This window comes from Vanacampus margaritifer, chromosome 1 (assembly GCF_051991255.1).
Source record: "Vanacampus margaritifer isolate UIUO_Vmar chromosome 1, RoL_Vmar_1.0, whole genome shotgun sequence".
Taxonomy (NCBI): Eukaryota; Metazoa; Chordata; class Actinopteri; order Syngnathiformes; family Syngnathidae; genus Vanacampus; species Vanacampus margaritifer.
Genome location: NC_135432.1, coordinates 34,764,357 through 34,789,065, shown reverse-complemented (window position 1 = coordinate 34,789,065; position 24,709 = coordinate 34,764,357). Strand labels below are relative to the sequence as shown.

The window sequence follows — 24,709 nt, the reverse complement described above, 5'->3', positions numbered from 1 at the left end:
CTATCTTTGCGGATTCCTTGTCATTAGGTTAGCCCATTTTGATAGTGAATAATGTTTGTTATGTTCTAGCCATGGTTAGTAAATCCAAGAGTTATTCACTAAAGTATATTAGATATTAGTTTTTGAATTATATTTTGTATAAATCTCTCTAAAGATTTACTAGACTTATGCCCATCTAAAACACTGCATTAATATCAGTATCTAGAAAGTAATGCTTGGTCGCAATCCATAATTAGCCTTACGCTACTGCATAATAGCTAATTAGCAAGTCAAGGACTGAAAGAAGCTAACAGGCTGAGTTTGCCTGGAGCAAGCTAGGAAGCTAGCATAGGAAATATCTACGCTGTCTGTCTTCATGGAGACATTAGTGTAGTAAGTGCTTCATATTGAAGGTTGTTTCTTTGATGGGGGTTCTTATAAAAGGTACCGGTACAAATATTGATCGATAATCTTTTTCCAAAGCAATAGAAAGGCTGAATGTTCGAGAAAGGATCTCCTTATGATCCCAAAGATACGAGAGCTCATCTGTCAAATTCAAGAAGGCAGGCTTCATCTGGGACGCTTTCATTAACCGTCTTTGATGGTAGAAGAAGAAGTCCACAGAAATATTGTATCTATTAATTTAAATATGTAATTTGAAGCCCCCCGTCATGCATGTACATGGCTGTGGAGAGTGCAGAATTCCACTTGCATACGAATGGCGGCAGATACAGTACAACACTCAAGTGTTTCTCTCCATCATTTGCATTCTATTCATTCAAAGCATGCATTCATATTCATGGGTCACTCCACCTCTTGTGCATGTCGAAAAGTTCAATAGAAATGAAATGGGCTCTATTAAACAATATGAGAACAGCAGTTTGACAAGCTTGACATTAAAGCAATTTCTAACCGGCTAGTATATCTGTTTTCTTTCTCACTCTTCCGCCCTCCCATTCAAACCAAATGTTGAGGTGCCCTTGAGCATGTCACGTAATCCTTTGGTTGCTCAGTGGCCTGCAGCAAATAACTGCCAAAGTGTCATATTGGGAAAGTGTGGTGCCACGACAGGGCATTAAACACAGTGTATTAACTTGGCACTGGGACATGAACTATTTTTTACCCTGAGATTCACTTTGAAACAATTGTGGATGAGAATTAGTCATCTGGCATGACCCACTTTCTTTCAAAAGGGCCGGTACCATCCGAGCAACCATCCAAGTCAATGACAGAAATTCCAATGAAATATGAAAAGGTGTCATTGTGGTGCAAGTACCTTACCTCAGGCCATAAAGAACGGTTCCATCAGGATGAAGACGGATCATGCGGTTTTTGACGGTGACACCGTGAACAAATGACTTCTTGTCATTGAGGAAATAAGTGTCTGGTACCCACAGCTGGTCTGCTACTCTATTATCCAAGGTCAGGTTGAGTGGTATTCCAACATAGGCAAGACGTTTGTCCCTCCAATACTGCTGGAAATACATTGTCAATGTGTAGTCCTGTGAAAGTACACAAGAGGAGCATAATGTGAGTTCAGGTAAGGTTCCAAAGTACTGTTTGGCGCAAAAGTAGCGCAGATGATTACATTTTGTTGAAAATGTAATCAGTACAGGCAAATTCATCTCGGGGTGCCTAATTAGCAGTCTTCCTACAATTGCTGCTTCTTCTGTATGTTCAAAATGCAACTAACTCACAGCTGTGTGTAACAAATGTCATGTCTTTTGTCAATGCTGCCTGTTTTTTCTTGCATCCTATGGAGGTTGTTTCTCCCAGCCAAGCGCTCGTCTATAGTTCGGGAAAACTGAAGACATCTAAGCAATAACACCCACTGGCTCTGAACTTTTCTTATCAAATGGAATACTTATTAAGTCAGTGAGAGATACATCAATAGAAGTACAACATCGTTGAGCTATCATCAATGCTGGTGTTAACTCATTCACTGCCATTGACGGATATAGATGTAAAAAATTCATTTTAACTATTTCAATTAGTGAAAAATGTTTTTATTGGGTTAGGGTAAATGTACAATAAAAAAAAATCTAGGTTTTCATATTCTTGTTCTAAAAAATGTTAAACTAAGAAATAGTTCAAATGAATTTTTGACGTATATAGCCGTCAATGGCAGTGAATGAGTTAATAATTAGCATGTGCTAAGGCGCAACCTCCTCTTGAGGTGTATTGTCCTCCGTGATAAAATAAAGCAAGCCGTTCCAGTAATGTGTGGGTGAGCTGAGTCATGGGGCTACACCTATGCAAAATAAAACATTCTGTTTGGTATGGTGATTCCCAAAGCTGAAGATTTAAGTGAAAATGACATTCAAACTAGGGCCCGATAGATATGGATTTTTTTAGGCTGATGCCAATATTTAGCAGAAAATATTTTCTATTACCAATTAATCGGATGATTAATTTAAATTCCTTTTAAAATGGGAAATTGTACATTTGTGCATAAATTATGTTTATATGGATGTGTTGGTTTTGGTTAGCTTTTTAGTTGTCATGTGTTTCCTGTGTCTCTTTGTTGTCACCGTCTTGTTAAATTTTATCATAATAATAATATGTCTGGCCGCTGCTGCTTTAGTGGCGTGGAAGAACAAAATTTAACAGTAGAAGAAGAATGTCTTCCGAGTGAAGGCAAAACATGCTCAAAGGAAACAAACTAAGGTCACATTTTGTTTCCGGACTTGTGTAAAATAAAGGTCAGATAAAGACTCGATTTCTGTTTTTCAATTTCCAATTTTAAACGAGAAATGTCTCGTTCCTGTTCAATGGAGAGAGCAACACTGCCTCACTGTGGACGGAGGAGGAACGGGCCTTAGACACGTGAATATCTGAGGACTTGCGTGTGTGAAAATCTCCAAACAGCGTGATTGTCTCAAAAATAAATACGCGTGTGCGATGATCCACAAACACACTTTCGACAACTCGCGAGCATAAGCCACAGAAAATATACACACAAAATTTTTAAAACGACGTAAAAATTGCAGACATATTTGTGGATCTGAAAAACACGTGAAAATCACACATTTATTTGTGTGAATAATTTTAAGACAAATTGCTTCCCATACTTGCCAATCTCAGTCCTTGTGCCTTCCTTTGTTACTTGGTATCATGTTTTGGACTTTTGGATTTTCTAGTTTTTTGATTACTGAATAACCTTGATTGCCCTTTAGTTTCCGTTAAATAAATCCCCTCTCAAGCACCTCTGCCTCCACACCCTGATTCCCTGCACTTGGGTCCTAAACCCCCAACATTGCGAGAGGTGGGCTCTAACTTGAACTGTATGAGGAATTGCTCTACGTAACTGTAGGTGTGATATAGTTCCCACAGTGTAGTTTGTCTGCCATCAAATCTAGGAGGGATGTGTTGAGAGACATTATTGCTACAAATATTGCCCTTCAAGTGTCACCAGCCCAAAGGCTTGCTGTTGCTTCGCCCCTTGACTTGCACACTTCTGCTAAAATGAGCAATCTGATGAAGTGGAGGCTTGCAAGTGGGTCACGTCCGAGTCTTTCTGACTGTCCCTAAACATGCTTGCTGACCCTATACAACTGCCCCACCTCAATAATCAGATGCACTGTCCTCTATGCAGGCTTGGGGAGTAACGGAATACATGAACCGCCGTTACGTAATCAGATTGCAAAAAAAAATGTAACTGTATTCCATTACAGTTACGGGAAAAAACATGTAATCAGATTACAGGTACATTTATTAAAAATGGGGATTTCTTCGAGGGATTCCAATTTCTACGATGAGAGTGTGAAAGAGGGCGAGAGAGAGAAAGAGATAGAAAGAGAGAGAGAGAGAGAGAGAGAGAGAGAAGGACTGAAGGACGCGCGAGTGGGATCGATGCTACATGTCGGGGAGGTGGGAACCAACGAACTGACTAGTCGTGTCCTCCACACACGGGTTTGAAAAAGCTTCACGGACGGGAGGAGGAAATGGCGACTGGTATTCACTGGAACTTACTCAGAGCGAGAATTTCAGCTAAGAGTCCAGCGGCATGCTACACGCTGTAGCTTCTTGTTAGCTAGCCCGCTAGCCTACAACCGTAATGTGAGTTACACCTTCCAAACAAATTATACTCCCACCAATTCACTATTTAAACATCATATACAACATATACACGGCTGACTGTGATAAAAGTTCATTTTACAGTTGATGTCACGCATCATTAACTTAATTGGATCTATCTATCGATCGATCGATCGATCGATCGATCTATCTATCTATCTATCTATCTATCTATCTATCTATCTATCTATTTATCTATCTATCTATCTATCTATCTATCTATCTATCTATCTATCTATCTATCTATCTATCTATCTATCTATCTATCTATCAAACTGTGAGGTGTGGTTGCTTTCAGTGACAGTTCGAAAACAGCATATGGCCTTCATGCTTTTTAATTACACAAGGATTTTTGCTATTTGTAGGCTGCCCAGGTCCCTATCAACCACAAATAGCAGGGGCACATTGTATAGATTATATATTGTGGTGGTATTTATTTTTATTTTGTCTTCATGAGCATACTCAATATTGGAGTAATCCAAAAGTAATCCAGTTACATTACTTTAATAATATGGTACTTGGATTACGTTACTAACTTCATTTTTTAGCAGGCAACTTGTAACTGTAATGGATTACATTTTAAAAGTAACCTTCCCAACCCTGCCTCTATGCCACTTTCTATACGTTTAAAGCTTTTTTTGATGATGATTTGATGATATAGTGTCTTTCGATAACCACAACAAATGATGTTTTATCAAGCTGAAACCGCCTGGGGTCAAATTGAGCCCAAATATAATGGGCTGAGCAAATACGAGGTGAATACGGGAACTCTTTTCCACCTAACAAAACACACAAGCCACATCCCCCATTCTTTCAAATCTTTCTGCTTCCCTGCACCCCCACTCCCTTCTGTACTTCGCCACCCTCCCTCTTGAGCCAACGCCATGTTCTCCCCTCTGCCCGCTGTGGCTCCGAAATGAAACCAGGCTGCACCAACCTGGCGCTGGCAAGGCACTCGCACCTGCTGGTGCTGTAGCTCTCAGGTTGACACATAACAACAAAGCAAGCGGCGTGTTGAAGCGCACTACACTCGTTACATAACTGCAGGTATCGGCCTTTTTGCGCATCCCTGGTGTGCTGCAAGACCCACACACTCGCAAAACACAAGACCAAAGCACACACAATTTGCATAAAGCCTGGAAAATACAATGGAATATTGTTGCGTTTTTGAGTCTAGATTGTTCTGAGAATTTTCCATTTAGATCTACCTGTATTGTCACTTCATTGGCGCTCACTTGGTTCATGTGCAAAGATAGAAATAAGGAAGATATTGGCACAACCTCTCAGCACACTGGCTGACCACATGCCAACGGAAGCTTAGAATCTTTAACAGTCAATAAACCATGTTTGGTAGCTTGAGTGGGCGGACCACGCATCTCACTATGTTATGATTACTCATAGCCAACAAAGAATAATAATAATGAGTCAATCTCTGAATGTTGGGCTTGTAATCAAAGCTGAGGTGTCACTTACAGGAGGACAAGTATGTGCTCATCTACTTTACTTTTTATTGATGGAGAGTGGAAGTCTCCCACTGCTATTTGAGTGGGATTCAGTCCCAATGCCATCTGATTTGTTTGTGCACCGGATAGCTCTTTTTTTTTCTTTTTTTTTGCGCTTCAGACAGGTTGTCCAATCATCACGCAGTAGCCGAATATCTGGGCCGGCCAGAGATGTTGAGCGTCCAATGGGCGGGAAAAAAGCCCAGCATTTATCCAATGACCGTCCAGTTTTGCGCAGTGGAACAACCCACTCTACGAAGCAGCGTCCGACTGTGTAAAATAAATAAATGAAAGTGCCGTGGAACTGCAGGGATGAATTAGAAGGAAGTCGTGTCAGTTATTTGTGATAAGTAGCTGATTGTACAAAAGATGACGGTATTACAGTGCATTAATTGTACACACAGCAGTGCCTATTTCTGCACTTTCTTTTTTTTCTAAGCTATAATGTATTCATGAGGGGTGTGCCAAAAAATCGATTCTCATAATAATCGTGATTCTCATTTTGTACAATTCAGAATCGATTTTAAATGTTCCAAAATTGATTTTATTTAAATTATTTTATACTGTCTCCCCTTTGTTTGTGTGTGCCTTTATTGGGAGCACTGTTCATGTTAGGGGCAGTGTGGTTCCACGCGGTCTGATACACTGTTAAGTTGTAGCCACATTAGAGAGTAGAAGGAAATAGTCACGAACAAGTTATTCCAATAAAAGTTTTTTTTTGTTGCAGCGTGGAGCCGTTAGATAGAATTCCCGCGAGTAGCGCGCTAATTAGCATTAGCGACATCATTGTCAATCAAATCATTTTGAATCAAAAATCATTCTTAATCGAAAATCGATTCTGAATCAAATCGCACACCCACAAATCGGAATCAAATCGAACCCTGAGACATTCAAAGATTCCCACCCCTAGTATTTATCCATTTAAAGGTCGCCAGGGCGCTATTTTGAAACTATCATTCCTGTAAGAAATAATGGATATAGAAATAATAGTTTCATTGTCAAACAGACTTCCATTAACTCTACAGGCAATGTCTTGTTTATGATTTCAAGATTTTTAAATGTCATTTAAATGGCAATCAAGTTATGTAAGTCATCAATAAGAGAGAGGATTATTAATTGGTCCTGGACAGTAGTCAGGTTTCCATCCAAATGTTTCAAAATTTTGATGCGAATTTTGTGAAAATGCACAGAACGGACATGCGACTTATGCCCGTTTCCATCCGCTCTTCTTTTACGAATATGCGCCGCGAGATGACGTTGTAGTGACAGAACTTTGGGACAATGGGGAGTTCCAGGTGGGAATGTTGGTTTTTTGTTTTTTTTCTTTAATTAATTATAAAAATAATTGTGTTTCTTCGTCTCCCCAAACATATCTTACTTTATCATCCGCCATTTATTGTGACTGCAAACGTGCGTATGACGTAGTATCGGTCAAAACAACACTTGTAGTCGCTTATTCGTAAAAGCTGTTTCTATCGGCAATTCCTTTTTTTCGATATGCTTCAAAAACCACCCGCTCCAAGCGTAAAAACTTTTTAGCGAATTTTGGCCCTTTTTTCGAATTTCTGGCATTTCCAATCAGTTTCTTTTTCGCAATTCTTGAAAATTGGAATAAAAATAGGTGAATGGAAACCCACCCATTCACAGTTTTTTTCTGTTAAGGCTAGGGCGGGGTATCGATTCAGATTTTCAAAATTCATACGATACAATTCACAAGGGCTTCAGTTAAGGATTTCATGTAGTAGCAATTTCACTTTTATATGGAAGACCTTCTCAGAAGAACTAATGCTACAAGCAGTAGAAACGTCTGGGTGAATTAGTAAAAATATGAATATTTACATTAAGAATTGTACCCAATGCAGTTACATTCATGTATGTTTTATTGAACATGACCTGATCAAAACAATAAATCATAATTTATAGATTCCATTTGCATCTTGTAATAAAGCCAGAGCAGCAGTAGCCACGAAACAGCTGGGCCAATTTTTGGAATTTTCATTATGCTTCATTGATCGTTTTGACTTTTGCGTTTAGTTAGTTTTAATTAGTTTTTTAAAGCAGGTTAGTTTTTCTTAGCTTTTTTTAATGCTATTCTTTCAGTTCAGATTTTATTAGTTTTACTTCAAATTCAAAATCGTACAGCTGTGCTCACAGCTGAATGGATCTAAAAGGATGACTTCTATGCCGCCCATGACCCACCCAGCATAAGGAGCAGGATCCAACAACTCCCATGAGTTGTTGGATCCTGCTCCTTAACTCATTGTACTGCAGACAGGTAAATGCATAAGACTTTTTTTTGATACCTTACTGCTGCTTTTCTTGATCTTCATCTTGAATCTTTTGCTCTGTCTCCAAAATTGTACCACCTTCAGGGCATTCAAATTTTGATGTTTGACTGTAACTTAATTGGATTCTTCTTGATCAATAACTTTGACAAAGTTCCTGAACACCACGAATCCTGAGTCTTTATTAAGCTCTATTATTTGCTCTGTTTGTGTTTGAAGTTAAACATGTATACACATTAAGTTTTGATTCACTATCTAGGGTTCCAGAAGTTCTGAAAGTAATAATCCACCAGGGGCTTCAACAGTCAACATTATTGTATATTGCACATGATTCTATAATTGATTTATGTTGTTGATTTTGTTATTTCCATGTCTCCTGCATTACGATCAAAACTGTACCCTTCATCAATCTGTCAAACGACAACGCCCACACTGCAAAAAGGACTGTAGAAATTTTGAGAAAATTAAATATAGTCAAATAAGGAAATTATTACTTCAAATAAGCAAAATGATCTGCCAACAGAGCAAGCACATTTTACTTAAATTTACCTGTAAGATTTTAAACAATACCAGGCCTATATCAACCATTGCGGTGTTGAAAATAGTATTTTCAGACTAAAAACAAGTAATGTTGACTTTTTTCAAGCTGTAATAAATAGAACTATTTTCTTAAAATACATGAGTTTTTTCTTTTACGCTTGGATATTTTGGCCTGAGTGTCCAGCAGGGAGGTAACTGACACCTATTTTTTTGGTCTTGAGCCAGCCAGGAATTGAACCCACAACCTTCAAGTCTGAGGTTAGGCACTCTACCACTAGACCATTGATCTGGTACTGCAAAAAAAAAGAAAAAAATGAGCTTAGTAAAAATAACAAAATGAACCATATTGCACTCGCCTGTTTTCATACTTGTATTTTTTCCCATTTATCTTATTACTAGATTATGCAAAATCTTAAAATAAGAAAACTCATAAAACCCCAGTTCAGGGTCTTTGATGTTGGTTAGTTGTCATCTTAAAATGTGGAAAATGCTCGTTTTAATCCTCACAGTACTTAAAACTGGCTGTTAACACTCAAAGCCAAGACTGCTTGATCAAATAAGATAATTAACTAATAAGTATCTTAAAATAAGCACAATGATCTTGCCTGGCAATGTAATTTTAAGTAAAAATAAGCTAATTTAGGTTAAATTTAAGAAATTATATCTTACTTAAGATTTGACTTTTTGCAGCGCAAACCTCTTTCCCCTGAGAAGGATCATACATTACATTGGTTTCACTTTACCAACTCCCTCTGGGGTGACTGCGAGTGGAGGGGGGGGGGGGGGCACTAGCATGCTTACACATAAATAATTGAATTCAACCGTGTAGCATGTACAACAAACACATGGCCGTCATCAATCATGCATGGTTACAATCAAAATGAAGTTGTGATGAGGACTAGAGCAGATCTCTACTACCTGCCCTATAGGGTAAGCTCCGATTTTCTGTGTACGGGATGTGGCAATGTAGCGATAATAACAGTGACCAGTGCAGATGATGAGCCTCAATTATTCAATTAAGGTGCCTGGATAATCACATTCATTTATGAGGATTCAGAGTTTTGGCTGTGAAGTGACCCATATTTAATTTATTTTTTTCCCTCTCTGCAGTGCTAGCACTCTTACTGCCATGACATGATGGATACAGTTGGCACAAAGATGGTCTTTTCTGGCAACAAAAAGTGAAATGTCGTTATTTATTAGTGGCCAAGAATTTGTGTAGTGGGATGTAAAACATCGCAATTTTAATGATGTGTTTTATGAAAGAAATATGTTCTACGCATGCTTTGGACAAAGCAAAAATATTGCTTGCGAAGATCAAACGGTTAACAAAACCTCTTGTCAAACTTGTACTCTCCGTGTGTCCGCTCACTTTATTCCAAGACAGAAGCAAATGCATTAATAAGCAGGTTGGGTTATTCTTTCGTGCATCGAGGGAAAACAGAAAAATAAATGCAGCCTTGCTGTTTCTTTTTCTCTTCCTTAACTCCCTATTTTCTGTGCAGGAGAGAAAAAGGGTGATATATGTAACCAGCATGTACCCCATATGAACTCATGTTCACTTAAACAATTTGAGTCACTTTAATGTAATTTCAGCCTATTCCCTTGGGATATCCCTGAGGCATTATATCACCACAGTGCGGGGGAATCCCTCAGTGCTTTACTATCTCCTTTCTCTTCTGCTATAGAAGTGTTAAAATAGCCCATACTGAGGAAAAAGAAGAAAGAAAAAAAAACAAGATGGGGGTTGGTATCGCTGATTGAATTGTTCCTTTACTTCTAAATGACAGGGTCTCCCTTCAATACAAAGGATCATTTCCTTCATTTAATTTTATTTTTACTCAATTGTAATTTTCCTGATGTATTGCTTTAAAAATGCTAACAAGGCCAAAGCAAACAACAAAAAACGTAATAGAAAAAGGAGACAAATAGGTTTGTGTCATTTTTGAAAGTGCCACTAAACCTTAAAATATACCTTATAAACATATGTACTGTATATATAGTTACAGAAATGGTAAATTAATTGGCTAATAAGAGGACTGACATGGATAGAATTCGAAAGAGATGCATGCACTCTCTCTCTCTCTCTTCGACCCCCCCTCCCCCTTCAGAGGGGAGGCCGGGGTGGCACGTGCCCCTGGTCAAATGAGATTGGACCCCGCAGGTGCCAAATGATTGACATAAGACGGCACCGGCGCAGTGGCGCCGCACGTCTTGCCAGTGCTTTTTTGTTTTATCAGACATCTACTAATTGCTATGCCCCTCCTGCACAGTAGGTGGCGCTATGTACCACAATATGTCGTAATCCAGCTCAGTAGGAGTCTGGAGAAGAGACACTTCAGATCAGTGCATCAAGATGACATGTTTTTGGCAATGTCATGTTGGTTTCCCCGTGAGATGCGAGTAACTCTTTAAAATATTTTATATTCAGTTAGATTGTTTTGAACGGACATCAATAAGTTAAAGTTGTTTTGCACAAGCTAAAAATAAATCCATGAGCTGAATGACAAACGAAGACGTGAAACAGGAAACAGAAGTACGGAGCGGCCTTCTAAATTAAAAGCATAGATTTCAAAATAAGAGACTTAAACATCACACACAAAACACATACTCGCATATTATATATGCCCTAACGTTTTTAGTCTAGAAATGGGGGGTTTAATAGCTAGATTTGATAACATCATTATTAAATAATAACATTAGTTAACATTATGTGGTTGTAAAAAAAGTGCTAGGAGTAACAAATTTATTTTCTTTTTTTCATAGGGTGTGCGGTAAAATTAACAAGAAAATATGACTTGTTCTTTAAACGAAACAAATTTCAAAATTCAAACAAATTGCAAATTTCATTCATGTTAAACACTGTTAACTGTTTATTGTTCGAATACTGCACATTTTGTCCAGCACATTATGGGCAAAAATCTCCTGTGTGCTATAATCCATCCATGCATTTCCTGAACCGCTTACATGTGCTATCATATGTACTCAACATTTAGAGACTCCGTTTTAAATTAATTGTTTATAAAACAAAAATATTCGGCATAATCTTTGGATATGTATACCAAGTATCCTTGGCCCCTCCCTAACCCCCCCCCCCCCCCCCTTTATAAAAGTCTGGCTCCGCCACTGCTCTCTCTCTCTCTCTCTCTTTCTCTATCCTCTCCCCACCCGTCTCTCTCCCCTCCCCACCCTCGCAATCGCCCGCTGAACGACACTACAGCCAAACAAGGGACTCGTAAAAAAAGTCTTGACAGACAGCAGAAAAGACTGAGAAAAGGAGTGGAGCTGACGCGCCAAATGCGCCCCAACTCAAATGTATAAATCATTGCAGAGCCCTAATAGAAGTGCGTGTGCCTGATGGAGAAGACAGTCAGCAACACCAACACATAAACAAACAAAATAAGGTGTAAATAATGGTCCAATAGCATGTTTGGTTGATCATTTTTCTACAAGTCATTTAGTGTTGTGGTATTTGTATTTGTTGGGAACAGTAGGTTACATTAATGGAGAGAAAAAAAACATTCTGCCCCACTAGAAGGAAGAGATAAATAGCAGGGATTAACCTGCTTTTTGGATTAAAAAATATATGTATAGTAATTACATTGGAAACAAATCTAGAAATGACAAGTTTTTAAATGTGACTGAAACTAGCTTTTGCATTTTGTACCCAATTTTGTAAACCCTGCCCTTGCTAATAGTTACTCAAGCACATTCCAGCACAAGGAAGTGTGATTGCAGTTCATTATCTGAGCTCTTAAAAAAAATACCAAATTTGTCTTGTACCTTGCCTTATTATCTCCTTATTTAGGCTTTATGTTTAGAGAATATGACAGGTGGTTAAATCAATTTATTAAGCACTCTTGACTTTATTTATGTTTTCATAATTGTTTCGATACACTGATTGTGATCTAGTAAGTTATTTAATTTTTGATCATATACAACATAACTATTGATGTTGGTTACTCATTCGAATGTTAAATCTATTATAGATTGATACATTAATACATATGAAACATACATCTTCATTAAAACACTATAAACTAAAGTGTGCCGGTCTGAGCCTTGAAACTCCAGGGCTGAAAAAGAGTCCCAGTCCGGCCCTGGTTATAATGTAACATTAATCCAATGGCTATAACGTTCCAACAATAATTTTAATCCGACCGCTAACTAATGCTTGCTAATTTACTATCTAATAGCACGGAGCCATATAGTAATAATAATAAAATAATAATGCATCGGATTTATATAGCGCTTTTCTAGACACTAGCCACTTGTTGATATACTGTAATTGTGTGTGAATTTGTTTATCATCAAAAAGATGAGAACATTTTATGTGAAGTAATTTTAGATCCAAAATGTTCAACATTATCTGCTGACAAAAAAATATATATATACAGGGGTAAAATGATTGTCCTGACTAAAACTAGTCCAAAACGGTGACAGTTTTTGTTGACTAAAACTAGACAAATAAATGTATGTTTTCTTGGACTAAAATGCTAGATTTATAGTTGACTAAAAATGGACTAAATTAAAATGGGATGAATTGACTAACTATGATACTAACTAAATTTAAAAATGGCTGATAAAATGAACACTACAATGTACACATTTTCAAATGACCACTTCTATAACTTTCCTAAGAAACGCAATGTCCCATTTTTTGTGAGCTATTTTTAGAAGAGGGCCGCGGGCTACTCATGTGGTCCTTGGGTGCTAACTTGTGTCTGCAGGCACCAACTTGGTGTCCCCTGCTTCAGCACACCTGTTGCCCAAATGAGGATAAGCAGTATAAAAAAGGATGGAGAAGGTTTCCTGATTGATTTTTTATTTTATTTTTTACTTTTAGTCACATTATTTAAATAGAACATTGAGAAGGAAGTCTTAACAACCACTGTCAAAAAAATAGTAATCAGTACATTGAAATCAACAAGGATCTTTTGCCCATTCTAAATATTTGCAGCCATTACTTTATCCAGCAGCATGTGGCCTCTTGAGGCCAATTACATTGCATCCGTCTGGAAGTCGGATGGTGGATAAAAGACATGCAAGTATGTTAAGCCACGCTGTACAGAAAAGATCTGTGAGACCTATATACAGTAGGATAATGATGGTGACACAGTTAGGGCTTACACTAGTGAGCATATAGCGGTTACCTTCTTGACTGTGTGAGCTTATTTCTTGTAACCAAGCGAAGTTGACACCATACAAGGCAGACACGCCAAAAATAAATAAATAAATAAAATAAAGTCTGAGTACAAGAAAAACAGCTACCTAGTAGGAAAAGAAAAAAACTGTCAGCATGAGCATTTGGAGGAAGAGAGATCTTTTTAGCGCTCCACAATGAATCGCGCTCTCTTTCGCCCACGTGCAGCCGTGGGATGACTCGCTTATTCAGCCTGTTAGTGGAACTCGCTGCTGACCGTTTGCCCACGTGAGGGTCTGTAAATTAATTTCCCTTAAAACACGAGCTACATGTGATGGGATCAGAGGCTTTGATAACGCTTGCTTCAGCAAATCGTCACTTAAGACATCACAGTTGCAGTGTGGACAGTAAGTGTCACTACTGCAACCAACGATGAAAATATGACAATGAATGAACTCTTTTTGACTGGATGATAAAATTAAGAATTCATTAAGAATACGGCATTGTGTTTTTATATTCCCCATGTCAATGCAGCTTTAGGAAGTGTTTTTTAGTTTTGCTAGTTGCGCTGGACTAGAATTGCTCAACTTGCCATTGCATATTATGCAGCTCGGAAGGCTGCCTCCCATCACTCAGCTCATCTGTATTTATAGAGCACTTTAAAACAACCACTGCTGTTTTCTCAAATTAGAACACAGGGGCAGCAGATAGAGTACAATAAAAACAGGCCCCAGAATTGAACCATGCGGAACACCATACGTTCTGTTATAGATGTCGATTTATTTTGCACATATTCGTCCGACCACTTTTGTTTTTTACTCAACATAGTTACTATGAAAGGATTAAAAATAATAAAGAAATCACATGACATACAGTACCATCACAACAAGCACAAGTCAACTTCTGAGTGCACCAAATACTCTGCAGTCAATGATGGCCAAATGGGGCGTGTCGTCACCAATCAAATAACTCGGATGTGTGCCTTAACCTCCACCAAACCCCTGAGCGAGACCAGGGCTGAGCTTGTTTACGGTACCATTCGCCCGGATGACGACCTAAAAATTATTGCAAGTGGAAGAGTGTATGCAGACTTGTGAGTTGTGTATAAAACCACGTTCATTTGGTGACTGAATCAAAAGAAGACGGCACCGACACCATGATTTCGCAATGAGTATCGAGAGACCTCTTCCATACTTTCACTTTTCTCATTCAAGTGTGCAACGAGTGTGCTATTGGCTTGCGTTTACTGTGCCGTTAGCATAATATGTAACTTCGTTGCGATCCAATCACGGAAAAAGCTTATACAACCACATAGTTTGAATGGGACTTTTTATGGTTCACTAGGTATTTTTCTTTCATTTTATTAATGTATTTAGTTTTTAAAATTAATGTTATTGTGTATTCTACAGGCTGTCCATATAGTATGGACACAGAGTTGAAAATACAAATGGCCGTGCACATTTCATAAATAAATGTGATGAAATCAACACTTTTATTATATATAATATACAATATTTTCCACTTGTCTTTTATTATTACTATAGGAATCATTATTTTTCTTTTATTACTTATTATAGTTATCCTATATATGAATAATTTGTCAAAAATAATGCTCTAATGCATCTATCGAAATTCAAACACAATCTGCTTCTTCCTCTGGTCATTGAATCGGTGGAAGCTGATGTCTGTGGATCTCACTCTGCTTCATCTATCCTTGCTTCCTTTCCTCAGTCTCTCCTTTGGTCTCTTGAGGTCTCCCTGATTTGTTGAAATTTAGATGTCTCTGGGGTTGGTGAAGGACTCTGGTTGGTGGCCTGGTGGGTGGTGTCTGGTCGGTGCTGGATTTCACTTTCCTTTCTTTTCTTTGGTCCTTTCTCGGGTTTCCTGACGGCCTCACGACTCTGGCTGAAAGTGTTCGGTTTAGGGAAATGGTATGGGATTTATTTATTTTTTTTATAGGTCTTAGGTGAACTAATGAATGCACGCACGCACGCACGCACATACACATATTCACCCACATTCAACAAAAAAATAAAAATACAAAAAAAATATATATATATTAAAAAAAAGAAAAAAAAAGAAGAGCAATGATGATGACATGTCAAATCGGTAAAATTACAGAATGATCAATACTGAGCTCTCCAGAAGAAAAAAGAAAAAAAGACCAAATTATGATATGTGAGGTATCGGACCAAGCCAGCGATATACAGGGACAGTGCTGGTTCTGGCACGGCCACCACAATTTGGTGTTTGGACCGAAAAGGCTTAACGTAGAACCCTGCATTATTTTCAGTTTTGTCACGATACGACTTGAAAAAATTGTCGGGCTACCTGGAAAATTGTCGGGCTACCTCAGTTTCCCATGTTAGGAGCCCGGCTGGCTACTTAGCCTGGCTGGCTAACTCTCAGGGCTTTCCAACCCAGGTTAAGAACCAGACGTGCTCAAAACTGTTTACTCAGGAAGTAAAATTAAATTGCTGTGTAATCGGCAAAAAACCCAGACAATTATTAATACTTTTGCAAACGTCTAATATTGGCCACCATATAGTCAGGCCCTAATAATAACACAGTCCCTAAAGGGATCAGAAAAGTGACTAAATATAGCAAAAATGTTGCTGAAGTGGCACATTGCAGACGTATGTCGTAGCTCTTGTACCTTGCACTGTTAACACGTGTGCCCACCAAAATAAAAGTAGCACTTTCAAACAAACAAAAAAAACCGCATGTTTTATTTTTGGCCGGACTGTGCCCAGTTCTACCTTTGAAAATCCATTGTCCTAAACATGCTGCAAAACAATGCACTCACTTTGATTATCAACTTTGATTGGATACGTAAAATATCTTCATAAACACGAAGATGTGACATTCAAAACATTGGCAGAAGATCTTCAGGATGTATTTTCATTTGCTTACAGTAATAATCACTCCCTCAGCAGGTTCCCCTAATCTATTTTGCTGGCTCTGATCTTGTCCTTACGTGCCCCCAGTGCACCCCAAACAAATTTCGGAAGTAATTAGTGTGTCTCATGTAAGCCCTTTTCACATCTGCTGGATGAGGAGCTTGTGCCCTCATAAAGGCGCAGGGGGCAGTGGGAATGCCACACCGACATACCTGCTGTGCCAGATGCTGTCACTGTGCTGTTTTGTGTTTCAATAAATATTTACATCTCACAGCTCCGGCTCTCTCCCTCCCTCCCTTCTACTCGCTCTTTTCTCCCATATTTCTTACACTCTTGATTTGCTGCCAGACTTGATTCGATCCACAGTTCATTTAATCAACAAAGGGCAGAATTGCAAATATGGAAAATGTCTAGAGAATATATACTCACTGGCCACACACTTCATTAGGTATGCCCAATGAGATCCAAAACCGCTGTATCAATAGCTGCCTAGTGCATTTATTATTTTGACTTTCCTATTTAGCAAAATAATGTAGCTCAAATATGAGACAACTCCGTAAAATGCAGTTCAGTTTTTCACTAGTGCAAATTCCAGCCATAATAATTAACCTATAAGTTGAATGAATACCTCTTGAAAAGTGTCCATCAAAACCGAGTGATAGTATCTTAATGCACTGTGGCCAATCTGAATCCTCTGCTTTGCAATATATTCATCATATTACTCAAAGTTTTCAGACCGTGAAAGGAAGCCGGAGTACCCACACAAGCACAAGGAGAAAATGCAAATTCCACATAGAAGGCCCAAATTGAGATATAAACTGTGTCTAATGTTGCAGGTACATGTTTTTGCTCTTCTTTTGTCAAAGGCGGTCTTTATGGTTTTAATCATGTTTGTTGTTATAGGTGTAGTTTGAGATAGTTCGGAACTGTGGTACATGGAGGCCCTCTAATGTGAAGCTAAACAAGGAAGTCAAAATATTAGAAACTTATTCTCATATTCAAAGTCACAGTATATTCATGCTTCTCTAATGATGCCAATCAAACAAGGACATTTTTACCTTAGCAACGGCACAATATAGATATATTGTGGAGGTGCACCATATGTATAGGAGGAATCAAGGAACCGATATTGAATAATACAAAAGATATTACCTGCAATAATATCCTTCCCTGAATATTTCAAGCACATTTTATCCACAATTTTTTTGTTTGTTCAATCCAAGATACTAACATGTCTAAAGTGTCAGTGTGTATTATTTAGTACCATCATGTGGATAGATAGAATATAACAATTTTGATGCACACACACTATGGTGCTTCAGAGAGGCCATACTTCCTAAAGCTGCAACCAATTAATTACCGTACATACGTACTTGCCAACTTTGGTTGTGAGTTGTTTTTTTTGTCATTGGCGCTGAACCCTATTCATTGACAGGGGTTGGTGTGTGAGATCTGACAACAGACATGCATTCTTTGACGGGGTGTCCGACCGACATCCAGCGATTACTATTCATCGTCAGGAAGCCTGAAAATTGACCGGCCATGCGGGACACTCATGAAATTTGCGTTGGTGCCTGGTCTTCTCTTTCACTCGTATCCATCTTTGATGTGGGAGTCTCGTACCTGGCCACTTATTGTGCATGTAGGCCAGGGTTGCCAGATACTGTGTCAAATATTCCCTACAATATAAACTGTTTATTTCGCTGTAAAATTGGGAGTTTAGTGGAAATGACTATTCGAAAGCCATGCAGGATCGACTGTAGGGTTGGAGTTTAAGAGTCTCCTCAGGAATCAGGAAAGTTGGCAAGTATGCTCTACCAATTATTATTTGGAGTGAGCGAGCAAACGAGTAGCCCGCCGCGCAAGAGTGGCTATCTAGCAAGAGCTTGCTGGAGCAACTAGCAAGAACAGCTAGCGGGAGAAGCTAGCAAAAGCTAGTAAGGGCGAAGCAGAGGGAGAGAAGCAGCGGGAGCTCAAATTATCGGTCTCTGCGACGAACATCTGCAGGCCCCAGCTGTGGAAGCTAAGCGACGGACGACCCATTGACTCTGACACTAGCTTCAAACACCATCTAAGGCTAGCTACGTTCACGAAGTTCTCCTTTGGGTATCCATAGCAGAAAGATGGTGGCAAAACAAGTCAGCCTCCTGTAAGGTGTGGCGAGACCTATATAAGATACTTAGAGATTACTAGACCTATGATTATACACAGGAAAAATTGGAGAGCTAAAATTGCAGAGTTAAATTGGTTGGAGTACATTTTTAACTCTCATGGTGTCATTTTAATATTTTCAGAGTTATGTGGTGTGTATGCAGGGCTTACAAGTACTCCAGCACGGTGCCGGATTTCCGGCGTAAGAGCCACTAGCACAATGACAAATCCAGCAAAGTAAACAAATACATGTGGGGAATATTTGACACGTCTGGCAAAACACGCCAATGCGGAGAGAAGGCCAACTTCAAAATAAACCTTCCCATACCAAGTAATATGTGGAGCGCAATGCCAATGGACGCATTTATTTTGAAGTTTTTCCCGGGAGTGTTTTGCCAGTCGCGGCGCAACGGATGACTTGACACGTCATGCGGAATGTGTGTCTGCCATTCTTATAGCCGGCGTAAACAATTGCGACCAAAGTCAACAAAACAACTTTGTACAGAAATCAGGTTAGATCGCCAATTAAGGGCATTAAAAGAAGACTTCATTACGCTGACATTGTATTGAACGGTGTCTGTTGCCAGTGTTTAGGGCATCTACGGTGTTAGCGTGCTAACGGTGCTAGTGGCTGCAGCTAGAGTCATCGGACTGCTTTTCAAATCGACGTGATGATTTGCACACTTTGATTCTGACAGTCGGACACAATTGCCGTTACTAGAGATGAATTTAATAAACTGAGCTCACTCAATTGTGCAGTTGACGGTCGGCAAAATCGCAACTGTGGTTCTGACGTCACTTTGTCTCACAGACCAAAAACTACTCAACTCATACAAAGTGCTGTACATGGAGTAAAAATCAGTCATGGAATAAAGACAGGTAAAACAAAAATAACACCAAATAAATTAATAATTATCTTAAGTGGGTAAATTAATAAATCAATAAAATAACACAAGTAAGTAAGTAAATAAAATTAATTAATTAATAAGAAAATACAGCAGGCACCATAAAACATTGAAACAATGATGAGTCTCATGCCGAGTCAAACGCCAAAGAAAAAAGATGTGTTTGAAAAGTGGGTAGAGAGGGAGGTTGCCTAATATTTAACAGAAGGTCATTCCAAAATCCATTGGGAGAGATTTGCCTAAAATCTCCCTAACATTCTAGAGAGGAAAATAATGTGCTGTTAAGCACAATTTAAATTTAATTAAAAACAAGAAGAAGTTTATTATCTAGAAATGAAAGTTGGTCGATCATTAGTAAGTGGAAATATATTTTTAATGCCTTCTGTATTCATAATTGTTCACCATGCAAAAATATTATTTTTATCCAATTAACTGATTATTCAAAATATTTTTTGTAGGATATTTGAATACCAAAATATTCAATTGCTGCAGCACTAGAAGGGACTGCAACCCGCAGTGCTATACTGCTATACATAATATAAATGAATAATGAAAGAGATAACCTGACACTTGGGGAGGACTGGCCATTGGGAATTTCATGAGTTTCCCAAATGCCCAGTTCATCCACAGCGACAAATTAAATAGTAATGGCTTGATGTTAGTCGAACAACAAATCGGCACGTTGGACACTGCAGCACCGCTCCCCGGAAAAAGTTCAGGCTCAGGATTTTTTTTTTTTTACTTCAAGCCCTGTGTGTGGATGGTGTTATTATAGTTTATCACCTACTCCACAGAGTGTTAGGTTGGCTCCGCCTTTCATGGTTCACCTGCTCATCCCCCTTTCCTCCATGCTTATCACTGGGAAATAATGGCAGTCTTGGCAGACAAAAGGAGTTTGGGGCCATGAATTCATTTTCAGTCTGACTGTGGTCAACATTAACATATAGCCTACTTCAAATGCTCTCTTCAAGAAGTGTTGGGTTGAAGATGAAAACCATGAATATATCCGCCGTCATTGACACATAAGCACCTTTCGGCGAGGGCGAGTGCCCGTCCTTATTTTTGCCGAGTAGCCTACTTTCGGCGAAGCCTCGAAAAAAAATCTGTCTCTGTGTGTTTTTCCGCGAGTACTTTATGAGGCAGAGCATCGAAAAAATATGTCCTTCCTATCTTTCTTTGTTATCGCTATCATAACAAAAATAAAAAACACTCGCTAAATGCGTAACGGACCAAAGTTACAGTTTTTTTTTTTTATAACACCGTTAACATTATATGGCGATATAGCCTAGAGTTTAAGGTCACTGCCTTTAGATCATGAGTACGCTGGTTTGATCCCTCGGTGTGGTAGACCTTTTAGAAGTCACCTTTTACGAGAAGAGTTAAATGTCTACTCCTGTAGTGTTAATTAACTCTGCTTAGTGAGTGAAAATGTACGCTCTCCCAGTGTGAAACATTTTTACTATTTTAATAGTGTTGTTTTTTACACTGGAAAGTGTGGAACTACATAAACTCTGAAAGAGTGTTCAAAAAATTTGAAGTGAGCGTCAATTCACCACTGGGCTTTTTGCTGTGTATTAAAAAGTGTACGATGATGTGTTAAAGCATGTGTTTTTGCATTTTATTTAAAATAATAGTGGGTTTTTAAAATGAATTGATTATTAGTTCACCACTAGTTGGCGCTAAATAATACACACTGTCCCTTTAAGCACCAGTTTGTGAATAGTGCTGCTAAGCCTCTCGGTTTGGCTGGTGAAGTAGATTTAGTGGCAAGAATTGTTCACATGCGAATGCCGTACAGGGAAGTGACCATTTTGAAAGGCTTTACTCCAGGGAAGGCACTGAGAGCCGTGACTGTGCTGCTGGCCTGGCTGGATGAAGCATGACAGTGTCACAGTCATTATTTCTTTCCCTCTGATGAACCCTCACCCAATTTATAGCAAAGCCATGATGTTTTGATTGGGTAGAGTGGGAATGTGCTGATAATAACAGAAATTTGGCACTACAGCAAGAAGCACATCCTTTTAGAGAAAATATTAGAATAAATAATACTTTTGAAGCTAAATGGCATTATTGCACTCCTGAAGCAAGCAAAACATTTACATATCTCGCTTGGCTGATTAGTAGTCCAGGTATTTCCTGGACGAATGTCATAAATCCAAAACGATAACTGGGTAATGTTGGCTTTGGAACCCAGTGAGATATCGATTGAGTCTGATCCGCTCATAAATCCCAAGTAACGCTATTCATCAGAAGAAGCTAGTAGCACATAAACGTAATCTCGCTGGATGCAGAGGTTGCTATGGGAGTGACTGGTTGAAAGGTCCAAGCCAGCAATCACCTGGTGAAGTAATCATCGAGTCATTAGTATTGATCAGCGCCCACCCACGTCCCTTTGCGGTCCAGCACATAACAAAGCTGCGGTTGTCTGATGTGTTTTAGTGACCAAATCATTTGCTGCTTCCATCTACTGTACACACTCAATGGCCGTTGTAATGTGTGAGTGTTGATATTGATTCTTGCATGTCATTTTCTAAAGCTGGACCTGAACCAAATGTACTTGATTAAGTCTTTCAGTTCATGCAAGGAGTCTGCAAACTTAGTCGATGGGGCGAGACGGTGCAATCACATTTCTGATGCAAAGAAGAAGAGTACAGTACAGTGTCTCAACACAGCCAAGCGGCATCGCTTCATTAGTGCAGCCAGTCTCAATTGTCTGATAGCTGTCAGCTGAGGAGGCCTCCTGAGAGGATGCTGCTGTATGCTGTTAACTCTGGCTACAGAGGTTAACAAGCAGCACCAAGTGTGAGCTATAGGGTTCCGTTGGCTCCTGATTGTAAAGGTTAATAAGATTTAAATGCTCCATGCAGCACTGTTTTTCCATGAATATTTGTTTTTTTTTTAATGTAAATCAAGGCTCATCTCCATCATAGGGATATGTGTTAGACTTCACGCTGTTTGTACCTTTTCTAGGGCATAAGATAATCTTCCCAAGCAGTAAAACTCAATTGTCTGTCAATGTTCCAAAAGGCGACTTAAAACCCCAACAGTGACAAACTGTCACATCAACCCTGATCAACCTTCCCCATATTCCAGGTTCACACCTAACAGATAAAAATCTCCATCTCCAGCAATTGCATTATCACCGGATTTGGCTCACAGGGCATACGTTTGAACCTATTTCTTCCTGGGGACTTTACTGTAGGTGCAATGATGTACTGCAAGCTCAGGCATTCAAATGTTTAGTGCCAAGAAAACCATCCAATCTGCTACACGTCATACCGTATAATGGGCTGAAAGGCAAACAGTGATTTACATTTGCACCCATCACCACTACCCGCTACATTTGTAATTATGTACAAGTGCCAATGCATTTGTGTTTCAGAACAGGCAAGGAGAGATGCATCGTTTTATGTGGACACAAGCAAGCACCGTTTATGATGTAAATCCACTCACCATGTTGACTTCAGACACCATATCTATGCTGGCCACATCTATGCTCATCCCGACTGCTACTGGGGCCCCTGGAAGAGGTTAAACAGCTCGTTATTATGCATGTAGGCCTACACCTGACCACAACACATTTAATGGCGCCAAACAAAAAAAATCATGCTGCTTGGGTGGCTTAATGATGTGAATACCTCCAAAGTCTGGCCTCAGTCGAATGTCGTACCCTTTCAGGAGTTTATCCACCGTCTCCTTCACAAATGACATGTTGCCAGGCTCGTTCACACTGAAACGACAATAATAATAAAATAATAAAATAAAATAAACATATAATTATTTTAAAAAAAACATATATATATATATATATAAATATATATATATATATAGTCAGTAACCTTGACTTGGCGACACGGCGCGAGAGCTCACCTTTTGGCGCAACACACTATGGACCCGACCACCAGTGCGGACAAGACGCGCAATTGGCGAGTCTTGTGCAAAGTCAACATGATTACGAGCACATACGACAGCAAAGGCAGCGACGGCGGCGAAATGCAAGAGTCTCCTCGATCAACAGCCTTTCAAATCACAGTCAAATCCATTGATCATCCATGAGAAAAGTCGGTTGGAGAAAGGTGGGAGGGGGCGCGCGTTTTGAGTCAACAGCTCAGATGTGAAAAACGGGCAGACACCAGTTCCCCGTCCAACACTGGTTTTCTGGTCTGACTGTGCAGGAGCATTGAGCATTCAGGAGCGCATAATGATGAGGAAGGTGGACGAGAAAAGCTGCTGCCGCCGCTGCTGCTGATGATGCTGGCGGCGGCGAAGGCACTCGTCTCGTTCAAATGGGAGACGGAGCCCAACACTTGCACGCTGCAAGAAATGCGCCCACCAGTAGCAACAACAGGGGCGTTCCTGCTATTTAGCATATTCCCCACAGCACTTGTTTCCTAATAAAACATTTTCTGTCTGCTTTTTTTCCCAGCCATTCCGCCCAAATTAAGTTTTTAAAGAATACACATATTTCCTCATGTTACCTGATGTCATTTGTTGATAAACCTAATGACATGTTTGATTAATTTGTTTTGTTTTGTGAGAAATCATGCAATTTTCAATGAGATTGAGTTTTATCATTGCTTCAGCACGTCTTCTACATGCAGAACCTCCGATTTCCTTTTTTCCTGAATCACACAGTTTTTTCTTGACACTTTTTATAGTGTTCCTAACACCATCTGCAGCAACCTCCTGGTGGTAGGATTCGAACACAATCCGGGCTAGGGGGGGTTCTGGCTTCATCAATCAACCTAATTGATCAATTCTTGTGATTGATCGTCAAATATTTGTTAACCGAATTGATTCCCAATTGGCCCTAGTCATGCCATCAAATATTAAGGTGTGAAGTGGAGAATTCCGTTGATCAGCCATGGTTTGGTTGGGAGAAGGGTAGTGGGTGTGGTTTAGGGTTTTGGACCTGCTTACCTGCTTGTGTCATATATGGCGAACAACTTCTTATTTCCATCAACGGCATTCCTGAAAAACAGTTCAAACACTCGAATTAATTAGATCTATATCAGTGAAGCTTTTAAATTTATTGTCGAGATCAAATAAACATCTTTAGCTGAGGAGATGTCGACGCTCACAGACATCATAAAGTCTTAAACACTAGAACAAGCATGCAGGACAAATCTCTCTCTCTCTCTCTCTCTCTCTCTCTCTCTCTCTCTCTCTCTCTCTCTCTCTCTCTCTCTCTCTCTCTCTCTCTCTCTCTCTCTCTCTCTCTCTCTCT

The 24,709-nt window shown here is 39.3% G+C and overlaps 1 protein-coding gene across 4 annotated transcripts in view; it reads right to left on the bottom strand.

The window, feature by feature from the left end:
- Positions 1-24,709, bottom strand: part of LOC144038400 (gamma-aminobutyric acid receptor subunit beta-3-like) — an 80,024-nt gene that overhangs the window by 24,284 nt on the left and 31,031 nt on the right. For 3 of the 4 annotated variants that reach the window (XM_077550903.1, XM_077550888.1, XM_077550896.1), the window contains 4 exons: positions 24,403-24,453; positions 23,121-23,212; positions 22,936-23,003; positions 1,261-1,481 (listed from right to left, as the gene is read on the bottom strand). In XM_077550903.1, the coding sequence (XP_077407029.1) occupies positions 1,261-1,481; positions 22,936-23,003; positions 23,121-23,212; positions 24,403-24,453 (432 nt within the window). Of the gene's footprint in view, positions 1-1,260; positions 1,482-22,935; positions 23,004-23,120; positions 23,213-23,352; positions 23,798-24,402; positions 24,454-24,709 lie in introns of those variants that run through there. The other variant, XM_077550912.1, reaches the window with a different exon arrangement.